The following is a 21,356-nucleotide window of genomic DNA, read 5'->3' as shown; positions in this document are numbered from 1 at the left end:
CTTTGGGTGATTCTGCAGAAAGCTTGAAGTTAATAACATTTTTATTTTTCTTTTAATTGAAAATTGCCAGTATGCACTGTCTGAGAAAATGGAATGATTGCAGCTATATCTCTACTTTGACTGGTTTGAAAAGTATGATGTTAAATTAGACATTACAGGCACACTGATGTGAGTCACTTCTAAAAGTAAAAAGTGTCAGCTTCAGCGTCACTGTGATGCTTTATAGACTTGTAATAGGGAGAATGGAGCTGGTTCTTCAGTGGTGTGTGGCACAACTGAGAAGATGTGAGACTGAAGCTGCAAACTTTGAACTTTTAAACGGTGATGCACAGGCTGTCTGCACTGCTGAATGACTGACAAGCACAGTTATTGTTTGCTGTGGTGAGAATGTGCACTCCTCTACTCTCAGCCCATTCAAACTAGACTTTGAAATATACAGCAAGTTAGACATAAACATCTTCCCCTATCAATTAAGTTACAATTACCCATTGATCTGAACAGTGTACATACTGTACCTCCCATCGCCTTACTGTGGGTGCACACGAACCTCCCGGAAAGCGAGGTTTCTGGGAAAAGCTCTGGTGGTTTGCCTCGAAGGCTTCCCACATCATCACGCTGGGAGCAGAATCCAACTAAATCAGTCTGTTTGGAAGACGTCGTGTTTAGTTACCTGCGGTTTTCGGCGCAGCATTCTTCGGAGGGTGGTGGACATTTTGGAATCCGGCCTCGACAGAGAAGCACGTTGTAAATATTGTCAGGGCAGACCGAGGTGGGCAGATGGTGAAAGGTTTTGTTTCAGCACTGACTTGAGTGGTTTTTCATGCAAGAAAGAAAACTTGTGGGATCCGGTTTTCTCCTCCCTTGTTGTTCTTCTCTCAACAAACATTACAACAGTGGTTGAAAGTTAGTAAGAAAGCATCTGTTCTGGGTCCAGAAAGTGGACAGATACCTTCTCTGTGGGTTTGTGGTAAAGTAAATAAGTGAAAATCTTGGATCAGCATCACCGAGACCGTCATCTACACCTCAGCCATAACCAAAGTTAAAACAATCCAACAGCTGTCACAGTAATTATTTTAGAAGGATGAGTTTTAGCTTTAGCTGAGAACATGGGCTCAACCACAGCTCTGGTTCTACTGTTATATATAGATAGTTGGTTCTGTTCACAGTTTCTACTTAAAACTATAACTTCTTTGTGGATTTTCAGAAGTTTATATCCAACATAATGAACAAGATATTTAACTGAGACTAATGTTACGGCAAGTGATGAGTGTTTCAGTTGGCTATCATATTATTGACCAGTGATTGTGATAGTGGATGTGTGATGATTGTCATCTAACTGAGTATGTTTCTGCTCTTATTTCAGGTGTTCAGAGCTTCTCCATCTGGCAGTTCTTCACCCCAGGAAACTGTCCGTCTACTCTGTTTCAGGTACACATGAGCAGCTAAATGCTAGAATTGCTAGAGTAACTTTCATCTTATTTTGTGTGTGATTTTTTTTTTTTGTCTGATTTGTGCTTGTGTGTTTCCAGGCACTGCAGGGAACGTGGAGCATGGTGACCAGTACCAGCTGAAGTTAATTTATGAACACAACCTGCAAAGAACGGCCTGCAACATGACTTATGGCACCTTTGGAGGAGTCACAGGTTTGACTGGCAATTTAAATGCTTTCATTTGGCAACTTGTTATCTGATCAGTTTACCAGGAAAAGCTTCAGGTCAAAAACACAGGCACACAATTCTAGAATTACAACTTTTCTTTGGCATTACATTACAAAAATAACACCAGGAGTGTTATAGAACTGATTCTAAGAGATGTTAAACCATCCTGGAATAGCACAGAACTATTTGTGTATAATTACATCTCTTAGAACCACCACTCAGACAACAGCAGCATGTAGTCACAGATTTTCAAAAGCACGTACATTTTATGTCCTCCTGAACAGTGGCTGGCGGTATAAGGTACTTTTACTATTTTACCAGACTTGTGTGTGTGTGTACTTCTGTGCTTGTATCTTTGTGAGGACCAGACTGTCTCCACTGAGAGCTGCACATTCAGAGAGCTGTTTGAGAATTTAGACTTGGTTTTATGGTTAAGGTTAGAGTTTGGTGTTAGTTTAGGTGTTTAATCGTGATGTTTTAGCTCAGGGTTAGGGTTAGGAATGCATTATGTCAGTGAGGGTCCTCACAAGTGTAGAGGTACAAACGTGTGTGTGAGAGTGAACATCTGTCCATGTGTCTTGGCAAAAGTGGTAATTGGCTGAACTGGACAAATACATAAAACTATAAAAGTCTCTAAGAAGAGCGAAGGATGGAAAGAGAGTGAGAGAGAGAGAGAGTGAGAGAGAGAGGGGTCATATAGCTGCTCTCTCGCCCGTCAGTTGGGCTCTTGGAAAAACCAAGTAGGGGAAAGCCCTCGAGTAGTCTGCATCCAAGAAAAACACACACACACACACACACACAGAGCGACAGACATACTCACATGGGGAACCCCCTTTAAAGCAGAGAAAATGGCATTTCCAAATAAAGGCTGTATTGTCAAGGTGTGTGTGTGTGAGGGGAGAAACTGCCAGACTCTGTGGCCTGGCATCACGGACCCTTCATTGACTCCATGTTTATAGAGTCTGTGTGTGTGTGCACATGCATGTGTGTGTTTGATTGATAGAAAGAACAGTGTGGGCTCATTAAAACCAATACCCCTGGCCTGTCCTGAATGCACGTGCACAGTGAGTACTGTGAACCTGTGTGTCTGTGTGTTTCCACATGCTCTTTTCTGGTATTACCACACTGTACAGTGTGATGATTTTGGATGTGTCATGTGAGCTCTCACACACACTCCTGCTCTCCAGCAAACACGTGCAGAATTTGTCCCCGACACACACTGATGCACACACACGTACAGGTTTGCGTGGCTGCATTTGACAGTAACGTATACAAATCCAGCAGCACAGGACACATGTATAATCTTGCACAGTTGCACGTGCAACCACATACTTAAACACATGATAATCACTCAAAAAAATACATGCATTCATATACAAACCTCTACTCTTCTTTCCCCACCTCACCTCTCCTCTATAATTGATGTCATCCTCTCTCCTCCTGCTCCCTCCTGTTGTCACCACTAGATGGCAGTGCAGGCCCTGCAGTTGTATTTACCATAGCATGAAGCATAATGGGAATCTGTATGTTAGGGAAAGTACCATTCATCCAGCAGGGTATAGCACCTCTGGATCTAGTAGTGGTTCAGTGTCTTGCTCTAGGACACTTCAGCAGAATGTGTACGTTTGTAAACTATCTCCCCTGGTTGGATTACAGGGCTCAAGCAAAACACTGTGCACAATGATATTTTAAACTCTGAAACTGTTTTTAGGTTTTATCTGTCTTTAATCAACCAGGTTAGTCCACTGGACATGAGGAATAATTTTTGTTCATCAAGATGACCAAGATTAAAAGGCAGCATTGATAACTGACAAAGTTGAGACAGAAAATTAAAACAGCTGAAAGTCAAAATGTCAATTTGCAAAATGTAAAGGAATAAAATGTCTAGGCACAGGTCCTGTAACCTGCTGGAGTGATCTTTATTTTCCATCATTCCCTCACTCCACTCTCATAGATACACATTTTATTTGCCATCATTGATACAGAGGAGGTTGTTTTAGTTGCCTCGTACAGAGTGCTTTGGATCATCTGAGCAGGTCTGAGTCGGGTAAGCTGCTCGCTGTTTCACACAGTTTACACAAAAATGAGCTGATCTCACAGTTCATTGGCTGCAACACACACACTCATCGCTCATAATGACTTGCAGACATACTGTATGCAAAAGCCCACATTCATGTACAAATACAGAAATATATTCATCCTCAAAGACACACACATGCCGACGCCGGAGGGTGTTTTCTGTGTCGGTTTACCGAGCACAGAGTGATGGTCACAGCTCTGAGGCCAGACCAGCTGAGTGTCCGAATATGTCGTTTTGTGTGTGTGTCTGTGAGTGTTTTTGCAAGTCGTGTCTGCTCTTACACGTGAATGTGTGTGTGTGTGTGTGTGTGGGTCTATAATAGCAGCCATTTAGCAGTGCTGTAGGCACTGTAATAGCAGCTCTGTACTAATACTGCTCTAATAGCTGGGCTGCCTTTGGGTTTGGGTCACATTCAGGCCACACACACACACACACACACACACACAGCAAGTGTGGACGAGCCTTTTCAAGCTTTGATCAGATGCATATATATATACATATATGTACATATGTACACACACATATAGACCCACACACACAGACACATGTACATACACTCATCCATAAAACAAATTGGCACACACACACTCCCTGACCCATGAGTGTGCGAGGACTCTCTCTTTCTCACACACTCTCCTTCACCCACACACTCTCTCATTCACTCATACATACACGCTCACACACAGAGGCGAGGCTCTGCCCGCTGCCAGTGTGCGGCCAGTCTCTGTGCTTTGTTGGCTGCTCTGTGTGCTTGTTCAACATGTCTTATTAATGACGCTAATACAGGCCTGTTTCCTCCGCTGTGTCTGAGCGGCGGCGCTCTCATACTGGCACATTATACCTGGGTGTGGGTGTGTGGAATTACACACGCACGGTTGCTATTACGGCACGGCTCGGCTCTTATTTTCAGTATGTAGCACTTCTCTTATTATTGATGATACAGTGCCGTGTCAGGCTGTCTGAGTGGTGTATTGTTTTGACCCTCGGTCTGGTCTTCAGGGTGGGAAATGACCACCAGACACCTGACGGACCCACAAATGTGTTTGTCTGGGAGGACGGGTCCACTCCTCAGGTATCCAGCTGTTTTTGGAGTCCTGTTCTGAACAACAGCTGGTGAAACATAAAATTGGCTTTAATGTTTTGTTTTATACCACAGGCTCTTGCGCCCAGTTTTGATTTGCTGCTCACATCTGATATATTTCAGGGAGTTCTGGATATAATACAGATGCTTTATTTTATGGGTCCATTATTTCCTAATAATTTCCTTGTCATATATTAACATTTCCTTGAAAGAAATGTGTAATTTAGTATAATCACAGGGAAAATAGTGACAAAGTTCTGAGACTGTTAATTTAGATAGTTTGGTTAGTTGCAAAATGTCCTCTTTATACATATTGAATTTTGCAATGCTTGCTTTTAGACAAATGTATTGAATTTACTGTACTGTAAAATTACATAGGTTTTTCCAGGAAGGTTGTCATGATAATCCTACAAACATGAGAAGAATCAGAACCAGGGTTGATTTGGAAAAGAAACAATGAGTAGAAACTTGTTCAGATTTAAAATAATACACAACCTTAGTGCTTAAGAGACACTGTCATTACAAATAACCCCAGCTTGTCCACACACCACAAATTTTCCACATCAAAGTGGATAGCGATAGTAATAAACACAAACAACAGCAGACACTCATGACCGGGGAGCTTGAACTGAAGACAACGTGTTGAGACACACTCAAAAATGAATATAAATCCATCCCTGTGCAGATGTACATACTCAGATGCTGCAACAATTGCCATTGGCACATAATCTAACATTGTGTTACACACACACCTGCACTCATGGGGTGTGTCTGTGGCATGAGAGACCTTGTCCTTCACTGTGTTAATGGCCACCCTGAACTCCGCTCATCACTCAAACACACACACACATGTTTACACAGGGTAGGTGTGTAGGAGTGTGCGGCTTTTCTTTCTAAATCCTTGGTGATAGATGTTGAGTGTGTGAGTGTATGTGTGTCTGCGTGTTGCGCTGTAGGTGGCTGTCTCCCTGACCTCTAGTTGATGGCAGTGTGAGTTTTAATAGCGCGTTGAGGCCTAATTATAGTTCTCTGGTCACATAGCCCCACTGCTTTATGGCCTTGTGTGTTGCTGTGTGTTTGTGTATTAGGGCTTAGTATGTCCTACTTCAAGCCTTTCCTAACAAACACACACTGCTGCACACTTTCATATCCAGAGCCAGGTGTGTGTGTGTGTGTGTGGAGGTGTTAATGGAGATATCAGATTCAGCCAGAGGGAGAAACACACCTCGCAGCGCAACACGACATCACTGCTGAAATGAAACAGAAGCCATGAGTGTTGTTCAGGATCACTGGTACTTGTATTTATTGCATTTAAAGTTTGAAACTGCAGAGTCACAGCTGTCATAAAACAAAACATGGAGCCCAAAGAGTGCCTGTTTGCCAGTAGTAATTCTGCTTATACATGTTTGAACAGTTTGTCCAAATTAAACTTCCTTTGCTAAAAAAACAGACTTTATAAACTTCAGCTAGACTGATTTAATTTTTCTTGCATGCACTGTCTGAGAAAAAAAGCTAAAGGAATGTAGGTAAAGCAGAATAAAAAAGCCACAGTAAGGGTTGATTGCTATACCATCTGACCTGGTCTAAAGGTAAAAGTGTATATAGAGCTAAAAGCCTGCTGTCGATTTTTTACGATTAATTGTTCACGTTTAGTTTGAAGACTTGGTTGGAGAATTTTCTGTTGTTGTTGAAGTTTTTGTTGATCAATGTTTTTAAATATATCATACATACCCAGCATGTGAGTGTGTCCAACTGAATTTGGTCTTTATGGAACAAGAGTGACTGAATCATCTCCTTTGTCCCTCCTCCACCCTCCAATCAGGTCACCACTCCCTGTGTATCCAGTCTATGGATGGGATGCTGATGTTCTTCGAGCAGGACAGTTACTCCTTCGGCAGGTTCCTCCCTGGTTTCCTGCTGCCAGGCCCGCTGGTCTACAACACCAGAACAGACAGCTTCCTCACCGTGTCCTCTGCACGCCAGCTGGAAAGCTACAAGTAGGTTTTTAGATAAAAGTATTGCATATTGTATTTTATGCTAAGAGACAGAGGGATGCATTTTTCATATGCTGATGGCACAACCATGTGTTTTAGACCTTGTTTGATCAGTGCTCGTTAACAGAAAATTCCCCAAATGAATGCACGTCACTTTGCCAGTTCCAGTCTGTAGGTTGTAGCAGCTATGAAGCTATTTGAGGTTATCTGATGTCATTCACTGTCTTTATTATCAGCTGTTGATGGTTAGTGAGCAGCACTGACTAAAGCTTCACCATCTTAAAGGCATCTGCTCTCGCTCTATGGCTCGCCTGGTTGGACCAAAACAGACACACGCACGCACACACAGTTTGATCGGAAAGTACCTCACTGTAATGTAAGCACACACACACTTCCCCTTTCCCTCTGGCTGAGGCATGGAGAGCTTTTAGAAGTCTTACAGCCTGTGTGGGTGTACATTATGCGTGTGTGTAGTTTTCTCTCCCAGCTGTTTGTTATCTGGATGCCCCCCACCAGTATCAAGAGATTCTCCAGACTAGATATCACTGTGGAAACGCTGACTTCACTCTTCTCCCTGGATACACACAAACATGCCTCTGCAATGCACATAGAGTAAATTACATAGAGCCCAGCAGACACTGAGTACCTTTACATACACAACAACACTGCAATAGCAACAAGCTTGTTATTTCCTATTACAGTGTTTAGTGTATACACCTCAAACTGACATGATATCCGATTTAATATTTGGCCCTTCATGCGCCTTTATGTTTACTTTACAATATCAGAGGTAGCTTGTCTGGTGACCTTTGACATGCTCAGTTTGAAAAAGGCCAAAACATTCCTAAGATTTTTGTTTCTCAATAGATATAACCATTCAGTAGAAATGCAGAGATGTGTGTGAATCCAAACAGGACAACTCTTCCTCTCAAGCAGTTCATCCCTCCATCTGTCAGGCTGAAACACGTGAATGACAGGAAACAGTAATTCTTAATTTATCAAACAAAAGTGGCAAACATTGAGTAGTTTCCCTTTCATTTCACTTTTTATAAAATAGGGAGGTTAAATTGATAATGATAATCTCCAAAAGCATCAGCTTTATATAAGTCTGAATTTCTTTTGAATATATTTAAGCCTAATGAGCTGATTAATCAGTTAATTAGTTGACAAATAAGTAATGAATGGCAACCATACTGACAGTTTATTAACAATTAGTCAAGCAAAAAACAACAAATACTCTCTTGTTCCAGTTTTGAAGATTTGCTTTTTTTCTTTATCTCATCTAATAGTAAACCAACCATCTCTGGGTTGTGAAGCACTGGATAGACTGGCCAAGTGATTAAAAGACTTTTGGCCTTTTCAGAAAAGTGCTATTACATACAGTGATTGATCATTCAGCAGTAATTGTTCGTCACAGCTCTGGTCGTTTCTGAATGTGTGGGATTCTCAGGAAATGTGCTAGTTTATCCAGCCAGAAGCCTTTCTGTGTCAGAGATCTTCACATAACCTGCAATTGTGACTATGTTCATTAGGCCATATTCGCTGCAGAGCACAGAGCTGTTCACAGGAGCTCAATAACTGCAGGTGTTTTACCGTTCTCTCTCTCTTTGCCTGAGACATTTCTTTGTTAAAGGCTTGGTTCACCATTTTCATCTATCTCAGGTCATATTTAGAATCAGCGAAATCTTGAGTAGAGAAACATTTACACAACCAGGCACCAATGTGTTATGGTTTACTGGCTGTTATATATATTCCATATCAGATGACGGGGTCAGGGCTTCCCTGACTGTTATACATTTAATATCAGATGACTGGTCAAACTGTTCTGCCTCGCTCAGTTTATTTAGCTTGTTGGACCTTCTCCTGCCCTGATGAATGAGAGCTTGATTTGGTCGCTGTGTGTGTGTTGGCGTAAGCTTTGAGATTTTAGTTTGTGTTTATCCATGACACCAAGAGTGCATATGCATGTAGTGTGTGCTTGTATAATATGCGTATGTGTGCAAACAGTGTGTATATGCTTGTATGATGTATATGTTTAAGGTAAATGAGTGTGTGTTTGTTTGTGGAGTTTTTCAAGGAGATCCTCTTTCATATAAATGAGATGACTGTTTCCCCAACCTCAGTGTCCTAAACTCTGCATGATGACTGATACTGCCTGTACACACACACACACACACACACAGACACACACACACACACAGAGAAAGAGAGAGAGAGAGAGTATGGCCCTACCAAAACTGTGTCCACATGTGTAAGAGAGCACACCATGTTTGCTGCAAATGCTTTCAAATAGCAAACAAAGAAAAACGTTTCCAAGTGTTTGTTGTTCAATGGTGTGTGTGTGTGAGTGTGTTTGCGTTGTTCTCCCTCCTTAGATGTTAGGCATGCAGGTGAATAATCCGATAGCTGTGGGATTTTTTTATTTATTTTTCTCTTGTACACACAGGGCTTTGTATGATTTTTACCCTCTTTCATAACACTTAAATCAACATCCGACCAACTTCTAGCCAGTGGAGTTCTACACACACGTAGACGCATGCATAGTTTTAATTCATTCATGCTACCTCATATCCCATCATTAGTAAAACATCTAAGTGAAGGCTAGAATTGAAATATCAAAACAGAGTGAAAGAATACAGTTATTTTATAGTGTTGTTTTAGTATTATTAGGCTGAATTTAATCCATTCACCCATTCAGGATTTGGCCTGTCGATCCCTTGAGTGCTGCTTTAAAAGCTTAAAACCTCTGACATGTTTAATATATTTTTAAGTCAGTTTTCTTCCCCAGGAAACGGTCACGGTGTGATGAAAAGGTTTCTTTACTGGCAGTCATCCATGAAGCAGCTCGTTAGTCTACCCACCGTTTCTCATAGGAGCTCAGTGGGTACTGCTACTGTACGGATGAGTTCAAAACTGTAAATCAAAGTGTAGAACACTTCATTTGCCTTTTTATATACAATGTTATGACGAATTAGCGTCACTTTTAGGGTTGTTTATGGTAAGCCATTCTATTCAGGTATAAAACTGAAATGTTGTCCAGGTAATGGGGTGGGCAGTGATGCGACAGTTTCATCTTCTATGCAAAAAGTAAAAAGTAAATGAGTACAAAAAGTATTAGAGCTGTAGTAGGAGTGACAGCACTTTTTGGCTTTTTGGTAACATATGATCAGTAATGAGTTCAAATAGAAGAAGTTTACTGCAAAGCTTGTAAATGAAGTTGATCCCTCTTGGTGGAGCGGGACAGGCTGAGTCTGGGCTGAATATGGCGTGGGGCAGGTGGAGGTCTGTAGTTCAGCTGACAAAGATGATGAGGAGCTGAGGGCGGCAGGCAAATGGGTATTTCTTTAAGATAAGGACAAGTTGTTTGTAGGGTTAGTACCGTGTGGATTCACTAAGCAGTCTGGAGAGGACTTGTGTGAAGGACTGGGGCTTTTATGCAGCTAGCTTCAGTGAATTGGTGGAAGGAGGAAACTGGATTGTTATGCCCAGGTAGATGCACACAAGCAAAGATGAACAGAGGGACAAACAAGAAGCACAATTAATCCTCTGGATACTGTGAGTGTCTCTACAAAATTTTATGGAATGATGGCAGTAGGCACTTTAGTTGTTTAGTGTCTTCGTGGTATAAAGATGACTGGTATGAATCACTCGTCCATAATGTGGCAGCCATATTGGATTATGGTCCATACGATTTAGGGTAGATTTCAGACCTGACAGCCTTGATTAACAGCAGGTTTGTGTTCCAAATGTGCATTACAGAGTGACAAAATTGTGAGAGGATAAATCAGCAATTATTTAGTGTTTGGTCTGCGGTTCGGAGTCAGGCTGGGTTGGGTATGGAGTTCTCCGTTCATCCAGGTGTTAGAGGAGAAGCAGAGATTCCCGCCAAACTGCTTTGACTGCCAGCTTCTTACTGGAAAACTCCTGATGCTGAAGATGCCAAAATCAACTGACCACAGATCAGTCTGACCACTTTATCCTCATCTAGTTGCCAACAGCGCACTGATTAAAACTGATAGACCACAGTTCCGGGGAACAGCAGGTCAGCGGCGTGTTGACTGACCTGACAGAAGCTGTAAAGAAGAAGGAGAATATAAAACGCCAGCCATGGATTTTTTAAATAATGAACATGTTCCACAGTGTTCAACTTTATTTAAATGTGAATAAATGATGTGTACTAGGATTTCTGCCCTGGCCCTACAGACGGAATTTCTCTCAGGGAAATTACTGATGTTGTTGTGGTCTTGGGCTGGTGGTAAAAGAAGCAAAATTTGTAACCAGAGAGTCACTAATTTGAGTTTTTAGACTGGCTGGGGAATATCTGATGGGAATACTTCAATGCTTTCTGCACAGTGCAAGGTGTCCTCGAGCAAGGCATTTCATTTCCAGCTCCATCAACGGCCAACACTAACCTACTGAGTGAAAACTCTGATTAAATATATTTAAATGCACAAATTAAGTTATAATGTTGATAAATGTACCCAAATCTGTGAATCTATGACCACATGTAGATTTGATACATTTACATGTCTCAAATAGCTCTGCATGTGTGTGCAATAATGGCTTAGAAAACAACATCGTCATCAAACAACACGCCAACACTGATTTTAATAGGAAATTGAACATTATCCACAGACATTCACAAGTTTGTGTAAACAGTTGTTTGTGCCTCTCTTACTCTCAGGTATGAGACTCTGGCTGTGGCTACAGAGGCAGAGAGTCGACAGGATCCTGACCTGCCCCTGAAGACAGGAAGCAAGAGGCTGACGGTGAGTCCTAAACACAACAACCAGCAGGGATACACTCATAAAGATTTTTTGTTTTTTGTTTTGTTTCTGTCCTCACCCAGATCAGCAACAAAGTCAACAGACAAAACATTTTGTATTTCTCCACTCTGTGACGTGGTCAGGTTAGGGTGGAGTATTTGAGGTAAACTGTGTTATAAGTTGTATGTGGGCAAAGTATAGTTAATAACAACTAGTTCAATTTTATCTGGAATATTGATCATCATTAAAAATATAACAATATTGACACAGAGGTCAAGTTAGCAAGTCTCTCAGAGGCCTAATATATATAAAAGTGCTAGTGCCGCTGCGCATAATGATAATGATGCTAATAATAATAATAATAATAATAACAATAATAACAATAATAATAATAGATAGATAAGAAGAAATCACAAAAAAAGTCTGCCAAAGATTTTAAAGAGCAGCAATATACAAAAACTTGGCAGTAGAGCAAAGAATGTAAAAAGAAACGAGCACAACCAGCACATATGGCATTTACCCATAAACATAAATCATATTGATTTTTATAAGTCTGAATTTGTAATGCCAGAGAATGTGTTGAATTTCGATTAGGAAAAATGACAACATAACTTTTTAGTGCTCCTGCCTTTCCCACAGATATTCAGTTGAATATGAACTGTATTTGGATCATCCTCATGTATAAAACTTCAGAGTACACAAATATCTGAGTTTTCCCACAGCAGTACAAAAGCATAAGACCCATGAATGCCAATGTACACAGACTACATGTCTGTATTCAAAGCACTTAAATGTATTTGTCCAGATTTCTGACCTCATAAAGTGGGAACACAGAAGAAAAGAGATGGATTTCAGTGACTGCGTAAACATTTTGTGAAGGGTGTGCAGATAGTACATGTGTCAGTCATAGTACATGTCATGCTTGTTGTTTTTGAAATGAGGAAAGTGTGTTTTAACAGGAGTTTGTGTGTGTGTGTGTGTGTGTGTGTGTGTGTGTGTGTGTGTGTGTGTGTGTGTGTGTGTTTGTGTGTTCGTGTGTTCTCCTCCAGCCTGACTGGACGTTTGTCCTGGGAGAACAGGCCCTGGACCTCTCTCTGCCCTCCTTCTCCCACTCCTCCTCCTCCATCTTCGTCCTGGGTGAGAGGAACCTCTACTGTCTCCGTGACAATGGTCAGATCCGCTTCATGAAGAAGCTGGAGTTCAACCCCAGCTGCTTCCTCCCCTACGCCTCAGGTAAACCAGGATGCCAGACTTGTAACGCTGGGCTTAAACAGTGCTACAGCTATAAAGGGATGTTTCACATTTACAGTTCTTATGCTCTTCTTATCCTACAAGATTTTTTTCAGCTCTGCTGCACAGCTGATCCAGTTAAGGACTTAATACTGATTGGCTGGGGTGGTAGAAACAGATCTACAGAGAGTATCTTAAAGGCAGTGATCAGTTTGGAGGCAGTTTATTCCCATAGAAACACATAGGTCAGATGTTTGCATCACAATTCACAGAGGGCAGAAGTTCAAAGGTCACACTGTCAGGTGGATTCACACTTCTTAGTCAGTAGCATTTGGCACTTTATCAGGAATTGCCAGAGATTAAACAGAAAATAGAAACAGGCAAGAAAAGCTGTTGTTGTTCTTGAGGAATGTGGACACTTCCCCCGCACATGCTGTCAAATTTAGCCACTGCAGCGCTGGTAAAGCTCAGATGTGTTCATCCTGGAGTGAAGTACAGGGCAGCAACACAAAATTCACCATGCATCAGCGCACCTGCCACAACCAAACGTCCTAAAGTAAGCGAGCAAAATACACAAAAACAAAGCGTTCTGTGCAGTGGCCCAGCGCCACATGACTGGTTCTGCAGGAAGCTGCCTTTGGCAGAACATGATGGAATAAGTGGAGTAGCCCTGCTACATGCATTAAAACAAAAGTGAACAGACTACTGAACAATGTGTAGTACATAAACACATGGTGGAAGATGAATGGATAATATAATAAAGGCAGACATATAAATGTATATGACAGATATGATTGGATATAATACATATAATACAATGTATCTCCACATCTGGATATTTTTAGATTTTCAAAGAAAGTGAAGGATTAAATGCTCCTTCATGGCCTATGATAACAAAATAATAATAATCCCCCAAAAATCCCAAACCCCTTTATTATCTAAAAAACAAGGCTGTTTTCTTATTTTATGAAAGGTAACATTTTACAGATCTACAACTAAAGTGTAGATGCATCGTCTAGATCACTTAGTGAAAAGTTCAAAATGTGGCAGAAAGGTATTGAGATCATAGGCGTTACTTATAATCCCACAGGTGCTTGGGTGTGAGTGTGTGTGCTGTATGGTTAAACAGTGCAGCTACAGAATGTAATGTGTTCCAGACTTCACCTTTGAGAGGGAGATTATGTATAATGTGAGGATTGTACAGCTGTCTAGTAACTTTATTATCTTCCTTTGAAAAGGCATCACATCTGAAGCAAGAAACACTAGCTAGTGCTTCCAGCGTGCACCATGGATAAGCTATGCTCACCACAGACTTACACACCTTGTACTGCCAAGAGGTTCTGTGTGTGTTATGCTAATCCTACTGTGGCTACAGATCTTGAAGTGGGCTCTAGCTGTTGGAGAGGGAGAGAGAAAGGACTCAGGAAGCATAACACACTGGTCTTCTGAATGTCACCCTTACTAGAAGGTTAAAAACCCAACTTGTACCTGACAGACAGTATGGATGAATTTTCTCCATGCATACCTACAGCCTCATTATTCAATAATTAGTGATTAGCAGTGCATTTGTATCAAATTGCAGCTTGATTGTGGTAATTTAGAATAGGAGGACGTGAAAGCAAACACAAAAAAGTGCGTGCACACTTCCATCTGTATTAGTTTTAGCCCTACACAGAGCGGGAAAGAGCCACCTGCTGTTGTATTGTGACTTTCATGGTTTACACCCACTAACCAAGGAGGGTTATTTTGGCTGTTCTGGTTGATGTTTGGGTTTCATACAGAACTGAAATGACTCAGAGAATTTCTCAATTGTTAGTCTGAAACCTGTCTGGATCCTAAAATCTTCTTATTATCCCTGTTTGGAAGGTTTTATGTCGTCCTTATAAACATGTGTTTCTGGTGAATACTTTGAACTGCAGTACCCCAAAACAGCGTCACATTCTTTGTTTCTTTTGCTTAATTTACACCCAGAGACAAGAGCTTTATTGTTCATTTTCTGATACTAATATGTAACATGTTAGAAATTGTATTTGAAAGGAGGGAAATTATATAACCTATGCCTTGGTCATTGACTCCAGCCTGATTCTTATCATCACAAGCAACACTTATTATCCAGATATGCTTGGACCTCCAGAATGGTGCTTAAATACAGCAGAATGAAAGTTCTGTGTATAACCTTTTGGAGCATGGAGCAATAAACAACCTTTTTATGAGAGTTCTTTACAGCAACAAAAAATGTTCTGTCTGTTTCAGTTTATGCAACAATGTACCGTGGAACCATTTTTGTTGAGAATATTACACTTGATCTAAAATGCACTCGAGAGCTGACAGATGGAAAGAGAAAATAAAAAAGGATGTGAGTGAGGGAAAGCAAAAAATAGACTGTAGGAAGGATCCAGAAGGGAGGATTGATGGAGGGATCGCAAAAACTGCCAAGAGCTTTCTACTGATATCTGTTTTCAATTTTAGAATTAAAATATCTCAGCTTTCAAAGTGCCCGCCACTATCTGTTCCAGACATTATTTAGATTATTTAAATTACTCTTGGAAGTTGGCTATAAGTTCAATACATGATGTGCCAGTGCAACAAAAGCAGCTTTTATTGGGACATGATTCCTGTCAACAATCAAAACCACATAAAAATTCCCACATGGTGGGAGGACAGACAAACTCCTGGGACCAGGCTGCTGCTGCAATCCTGTGTGTCCATTCTTCAGTTTACTGTTACAAGGCCAACACTTAGTGACTAAGTGACTGTCAGAGTTGCCACCCTTCACTCAGTAAGAGTTCTTTAATAGTATAAGGCCAGATAACCATTTACAGTGGATCTCCACTGAACCCTCATAGTTGAGAGTGTAGTGCAGAGGAGGATAGACAACAGTGATCTCTTGAGTGTTTCCTAACGCTTTCCTTCTGGCCTTCAGCCTCACAGCTGCCTCTGCTGGATCCCTGCCCTCAGTCTCCATGTCTACCTCCCTCTGTCTGTCTATTCCTTTCTTTCTCAAATAACTTTACTGGCTTGGCTGCTCATCCGAAAAACACTCTCTAGCCAAAGTTCAGGTCCCACGTTCAAACCACAATGAGATGCGAAACCACTTCCTTTGAAATAAAATTATATGATCCAAACTTCTAGAAACATGACAAACAAGTGACAGGTTACTTCAGATTGGGGCACGAAGGCTCACTGGATGGTTTGATGAGTATGAAAATAGTATGAATCTTATGCTGTGGCCTTCACAGTCTCCAGATCTCAATCCAACTGAACACATATAAGAGAGTTTGGACTGATGTGTTACTCCATATCAGCAAAACACAGAATGATGGAATATCTTCAGTTGTGTGCACCCCTTCAGCTGCAGAGACTTGTTTGTTTTCCCTCTAATTTGTCACTCATCTCTACATAACAGTTTATAGTTATTGTCTTTTGTAATGTTAAATTGTAACCAAAATGACAACATGTAGTAGTAGAAGTCACTCAAGAGCCAGTTAACATTTCCAAAGTGAGAGATGACAGATCGCTCTACTCTATCATTTTATGAGATTATTTTTAGCCTTTCTTGCCTTCTTTGGAAAGGAACAGTTAATCTGGTGGCAGATGGTAGAAAAATAAAAAGAGGATAAAAGAGAGAGAGGGTTAGAGAAAACAGGTGAGAACCGACAGGGAGGGGAAGAAAAGAAAGGAGAACTGAAAGGACCAGAGAAGTAAGGGAGTTGGGGAGAGACAAAGAAAAGACAGAGAGGTCGAAAAGAGAGGAGAAGGAGAGAAGAGAAGAGGATGTGGAGATAAGAGTGGAGGGGGTGAGGTGTAACGGAGGAAAGGAGCTGATCCTCGGCTTGAACACGAAGGCAGTACGTAGATTGGACCTTTATAATTAGGTTGTAATTATAATGCTGATGCTGAGATAGAAGGTGTGTGTTTGCTTTGATGTGGCACCGACACACACTCTGTCATTTTGACCCCTGCACTGTACCACCCTGCTGACCGCTGTTACTATATTATAACTTGTGTATTCAACTGCGTGATTGTGTGTGTGAGCGAAGTGTGTTTGTTTTGCGTGTGGCCGTCACCTCAGATCTCTCTAGGTGGTAACTGCACCATTGGTGGGACGGGCTGGACCTGTGTGACTGTATGTGTATGAACGAGTGTGTGTGTGAGAAACTTAAGTAGTAAAACATAAATACTATTTATATTTAATGCTTCTAGCAATGAGTCACAGGAGAAAGTGTATATGTAGCCTCACTTACACGAACTGACCTCATCTTAAAATAAAAGATCTAGATGACAAAATTCTATATACAAACCAGATGTGAGATGTAAAGAGATAATTTTTCTTTACAGGAGAGCACAACTGGCGCTCATCTTAAAGGGCAATGCCACCCACCACAGGAATTTGTTATTTCTGTGCTCCATGGTTTTTGGATTTGTGAATATGCTGCACTGTTTTCCAAAAACCTAACAAAACCCTTGAGTTTGTGCTGCTCGGTTTCTAACAATAAATCACCAGGTGCTGTCACTAATACAGCCAGCACATATATATACACACAAACATTTCTATATTTGTATACTTGTAAATGAAAAGGAGGAAGAGGAGAAAAAGACTTTTAAATTGTCTTTTTCCTGTTTCTCCTTTTTCAAATGAGCTACTACAAGATATTTGTGATATATGTTTGCCAATCCTATTAAAGTTGAATCCAGACTGACAAGTGACATTAAACAACCAGAAAGGAAGGTTAAAAAAAGCACTCTGTGTCTTTGAATTTCTCCTTCAGGACCACAGTTTTATGTCAGATACCTTCCTACGTCTCCTCCACAGTCACTGTTCCACTATCTAACAATCTGTTTTATTTTTTGTCTCCTCCAGTAACAGATGGCACGACCAACCTGCTGCTAGGTAACCACACCAACATGCTGCTGGTTTACCAGGATGTGACTCTGAAGTGGGCGGCCCAGCTCTCCTTTGTACCTGTGGCTGTTCGCATCGCCAACTTCCCGTACGTACATTCTTCTGTTTCCTTACTGTGAAGACAGAGCTATATTTGAGGAAACACAGAGGGTCCCTCACAGATGAAGCCCACTTCATAAGAGACTCGTCGCTGCTACTTCAAGGAAGAACAAGATAAAAATGTTTATCGTGTGCTTAGAAGACAGTGTTGCTGTGTGTTAGATGTACAAACACACTCATGCAGACTCACTTATAAAACATGTGCATGTACTTATGCACAGGCAAATACACATGTAAACACACACATACGCACAGCAGGTACGGTATCTTATTGTGTTTATCAGCTTGTGAAATCCAGTGTGTTACTTTTGACAGGAAATTATCCGACAATGTCTTCCAGCTGCCCAATCAGAGCGGAGGAGGGAGGGGCCAGCTGTAGCCATTAATTTGACTTTTTCCAAACAACTCCAATCAAACCGCAATTTGATACAATTACAATGCAAAACAAAAACATGGCTGAAAAATGATGTGGTTTCTCTCTCTGTGTGTGTGTGTGTGTTTTAGATGCAGGAGATAGTGTGTGTCTGGATAGCTGTTTGGTTTAGTTTGAGGCTGTGTTGTTCTAAAGCACTTGATAGTCATCATCTTGTTCAGCGTGTTGGCGGGACACTGCACAGAGTGTGGGAGAGAAACACACAATACACACAAAACATATACACACGATCACTCTGGCAGCTTACTGTGGCTATCTGTAATTTACAGCAGTGCTGCAGGAGTCTTTGCTTTGTTATTTTGGAGGCAGTATTGAGTTTTATTACTTAATTCTGCAAACTCCAGATTAAATGGTCAGGCTGTCTCTGGGTTTTTAAACTGTCCTCACCAGCTTTAGGTCTTCATAAGTCCAAATTTGGACCCAGAGCCTGACATAGAGAAAATTAAAGGATAACTCTGGTATTTTTTAACCTTATTTTTCCATGTTTTTAGGTGTAAATGATTGATAGACACAAAAATCTTTGCACATTGTACCTGGCAACCACTAAACAGCTGCTGCAGTGGAATATAATGGAGCAGTGTCCACATCAAATAAGTTCTTTTAAGTGCTTGTTTTTACCACTGACAGGTTCAGATTGTTATTAGAAGTGTCTGACAACTTTATGGATAGGATTCCTACAGAACACAGAGATATCACTACCAGACTCCACTGACAAAAACAGGAATTTTTCTGAGCAGAACACAGGAGCTGCTGGAATACCACTGCTTCCATCTGTTAGTTTGTTTGTGTTAATCAAAAATAAAGTCAACCCATTGAGAGGGAATGCTAACAACAACAACAACAACAGCAGCATGATGCACCAACAGGTTTTTTTCAACAGTTATTGTTTCATGCTTGGTCAAAATTTGGTTCAGTGAACTGATGCACTGAACCTGCAGGCCTTAATGTTAAACTGTATTTACATTACCTACATACATTGTTATGGTAGGTGTAGTGTAGTGTTTAGTGTTGAGTACAGTGTGTTATTATGACAGCTAACATCTCTACAGCAGCTGCTGCTGTGTGTTTCCTCTTTGTTTGTCTGTTCATATTTATGATCAACAGTTTTTCTCTCTCAAGTGGTGGGAACTGATTTTCTGTGAGGGTTGGGGGTGGGGTGTGTGTGTCTGTGTGTTTCAGTGAAAGTGAGAGCTGTTGTTGTTATGAGTGTATGAGTGAGTGAGTGAGTGAGTATGAGTGTTTCCGCAGCAGTTAAAGTGAAAGTTTTATGCCCCCTCAGACGCCCTCCTGTGCAGGTGTGGAGCCGGCTGCTGCTCTAGACCTGAACCCTGTGTGTGTGTGTGTGTGTGTGTGTGTGTCTGTGTGTGAAAGAGTGTTACAGCTTCATTGGACTAGAACTACGACACATCTGCAACCAGTTACTACACACTCATACACACACACAGTTAAAATACATTATGTCCTTGCACTCCGTATCACAAACTCTTATCGCTAGGTAAAAGTACTAGTTTCACATGTCGTCATGTCAACTCCTCTCCTCTCCTCTCCTCTCCTCTCCTCTCCTCTTCAGGGAGTTAAAGGGAGTGGTGGTCAGTCTCAGTTCAGATGGTCATCTCCTATGCTCGTACATGGGTACAGACCCCTCCTTCTTCTCCACACCCAAGGTGGATGCCAGGGAAGCAGACTACGAGCAGGTGGATGCTGAGATGAAGAAACTGCAGAAGTTCATCAGAGAGGCCACCAGGACTCAGGGTAGGAGACTGCTGGGAGCTTAAACAAAGTTTTCAAAACTCCTGAAAGATGAAGAAGCTACAAGATGTACTTAAGATACAAAAACTGGTTCTTGGAGGCCTCTCCAGTCCGTCATTTTTCTGCCAGTTTAAAAATGTTTTCAGACTAACAGGTTAAATTTTTTAGATAAACCTCCTTCTGTGATTATTTCAGATATTCTGCCTAAAACTGATGCTGAGGAGGACCTGATTGTTACAGCTACTGTGTCCTCCAGCATGGACAGCCCATCGGTAAAACACACAAGAACACACACATTCTCTACCATATGAACACACACAGAGATGCAGTAGATTCATCGTCTTTTTGTCTCTGGCTACAGCACGCTCTGATCCAAGATATCGGTGGTCTGCCTGTCCCTTCAGTGACCGTACAGGTGAGCTGTGGTCATGCACTTGATGACCTGACGTACCTCAACACCTGAATTTGTAGTCTCTCTTCCTCCGAATTTCGTATTGTATCCTCTCCCCATCTCACTTCATCGTGGCTCTCTCTGCAGGTGAAGGTGAAGGCCAGTTGTGTTGTGCAGTCCTCTAAGCTGACCGTCTGTGTTCAGCCTCCTCTGGCCGTCACTCAGGACCAGTTTGTCCTCGAGCCCATGGGTCAGTCTTTTTCACTTTTTCTTTGTGTGTGTTTCTTTGAATGTTTTCCTCTTGTCCTTCATATTGTTTCCTCTATTGTGTTCATGAGGAGGTGACGAAATACAAATCCGCACAATAAAAAACCCTTTTACACTGACAAGAAACCCACTAACACCCAATAACATCTGGCTCTTGTCAAATGACTCTGCACTGGTCACGGGTATTTATTGGCTCCAGCTCCGACTGGCAGTGATGGAAACATGACACCCAGGTCGACATGTTCATTTTCACCCCTTTTCCGCACTAGGACGTCTTTCAGAGCAGACAAACACTGTAAACAGACCTGTCAGCTGCCCTGCACAGGCTGTAACACCACGGCTACACAGAGCACGGTACAGCTATGCTAATGTTGCTAGCCACACTAGCTAGCGGCTAGCCACCGTGCAGTAAAACAAATTAACCGAACAAGGCATCTCACATGGAGTCATCCTTAAATTCTTTAAGGATGAGCTAAACGAGCTAAAGTTTATTTTAAGGGAATACAATACTGAGTGCACTTTATGCAGCTGGTTTTGTGTAAGATCTTTCATCATCTGATGTCAACAGTTACTTTTGTTTTTCCCAACCTTTCTCTTTCACTCACTCTCTCAATCACACATGCACACACCCATATATACAACACACACCTTTTTTCAGCTTCTCTCCTTCATCGCATCCTCCTCCACAGTCTGAACAGACACACA

The 21,356-nt window shown here is 41.4% G+C and overlaps 1 protein-coding gene across 1 annotated transcript in view; it reads left to right on the top strand.

The window, feature by feature from the left end:
- The window catches only part of bbs9 (Bardet-Biedl syndrome 9), a 149,625-nt gene that overhangs the window by 4,140 nt on the left and 124,129 nt on the right, over nucleotides 1–21,356 (top strand). Inside the window, exons 4-13 of the mRNA XM_051076228.1 lie at nucleotides 1,364–1,428; nucleotides 1,530–1,643; nucleotides 6,642–6,816; nucleotides 11,498–11,582; nucleotides 12,629–12,812; nucleotides 17,671–17,800; nucleotides 19,815–19,996; nucleotides 20,189–20,265; nucleotides 20,355–20,408; nucleotides 20,532–20,634. Coding sequence (XP_050932185.1) covers nucleotides 1,364–1,428; nucleotides 1,530–1,643; nucleotides 6,642–6,816; nucleotides 11,498–11,582; nucleotides 12,629–12,812; nucleotides 17,671–17,800; nucleotides 19,815–19,996; nucleotides 20,189–20,265; nucleotides 20,355–20,408; nucleotides 20,532–20,634 — 1,169 coding nt within the window. The remainder of the gene's footprint in view (nucleotides 1–1,363; nucleotides 1,429–1,529; nucleotides 1,644–6,641; nucleotides 6,817–11,497; nucleotides 11,583–12,628; nucleotides 12,813–17,670; nucleotides 17,801–19,814; nucleotides 19,997–20,188; nucleotides 20,266–20,354; nucleotides 20,409–20,531; nucleotides 20,635–21,356) is intronic.

The sequence above is a fragment of the Lates calcarifer genome, linkage group LG15 (assembly GCF_001640805.2).
Source record: "Lates calcarifer isolate ASB-BC8 linkage group LG15, TLL_Latcal_v3, whole genome shotgun sequence".
Taxonomy (NCBI): domain Eukaryota; kingdom Metazoa; phylum Chordata; class Actinopteri; family Centropomidae; genus Lates; species Lates calcarifer.
Note: the sequence above shows the minus strand (reverse complement) of the source record. Positions and strands in the feature narration are given on the sequence as shown.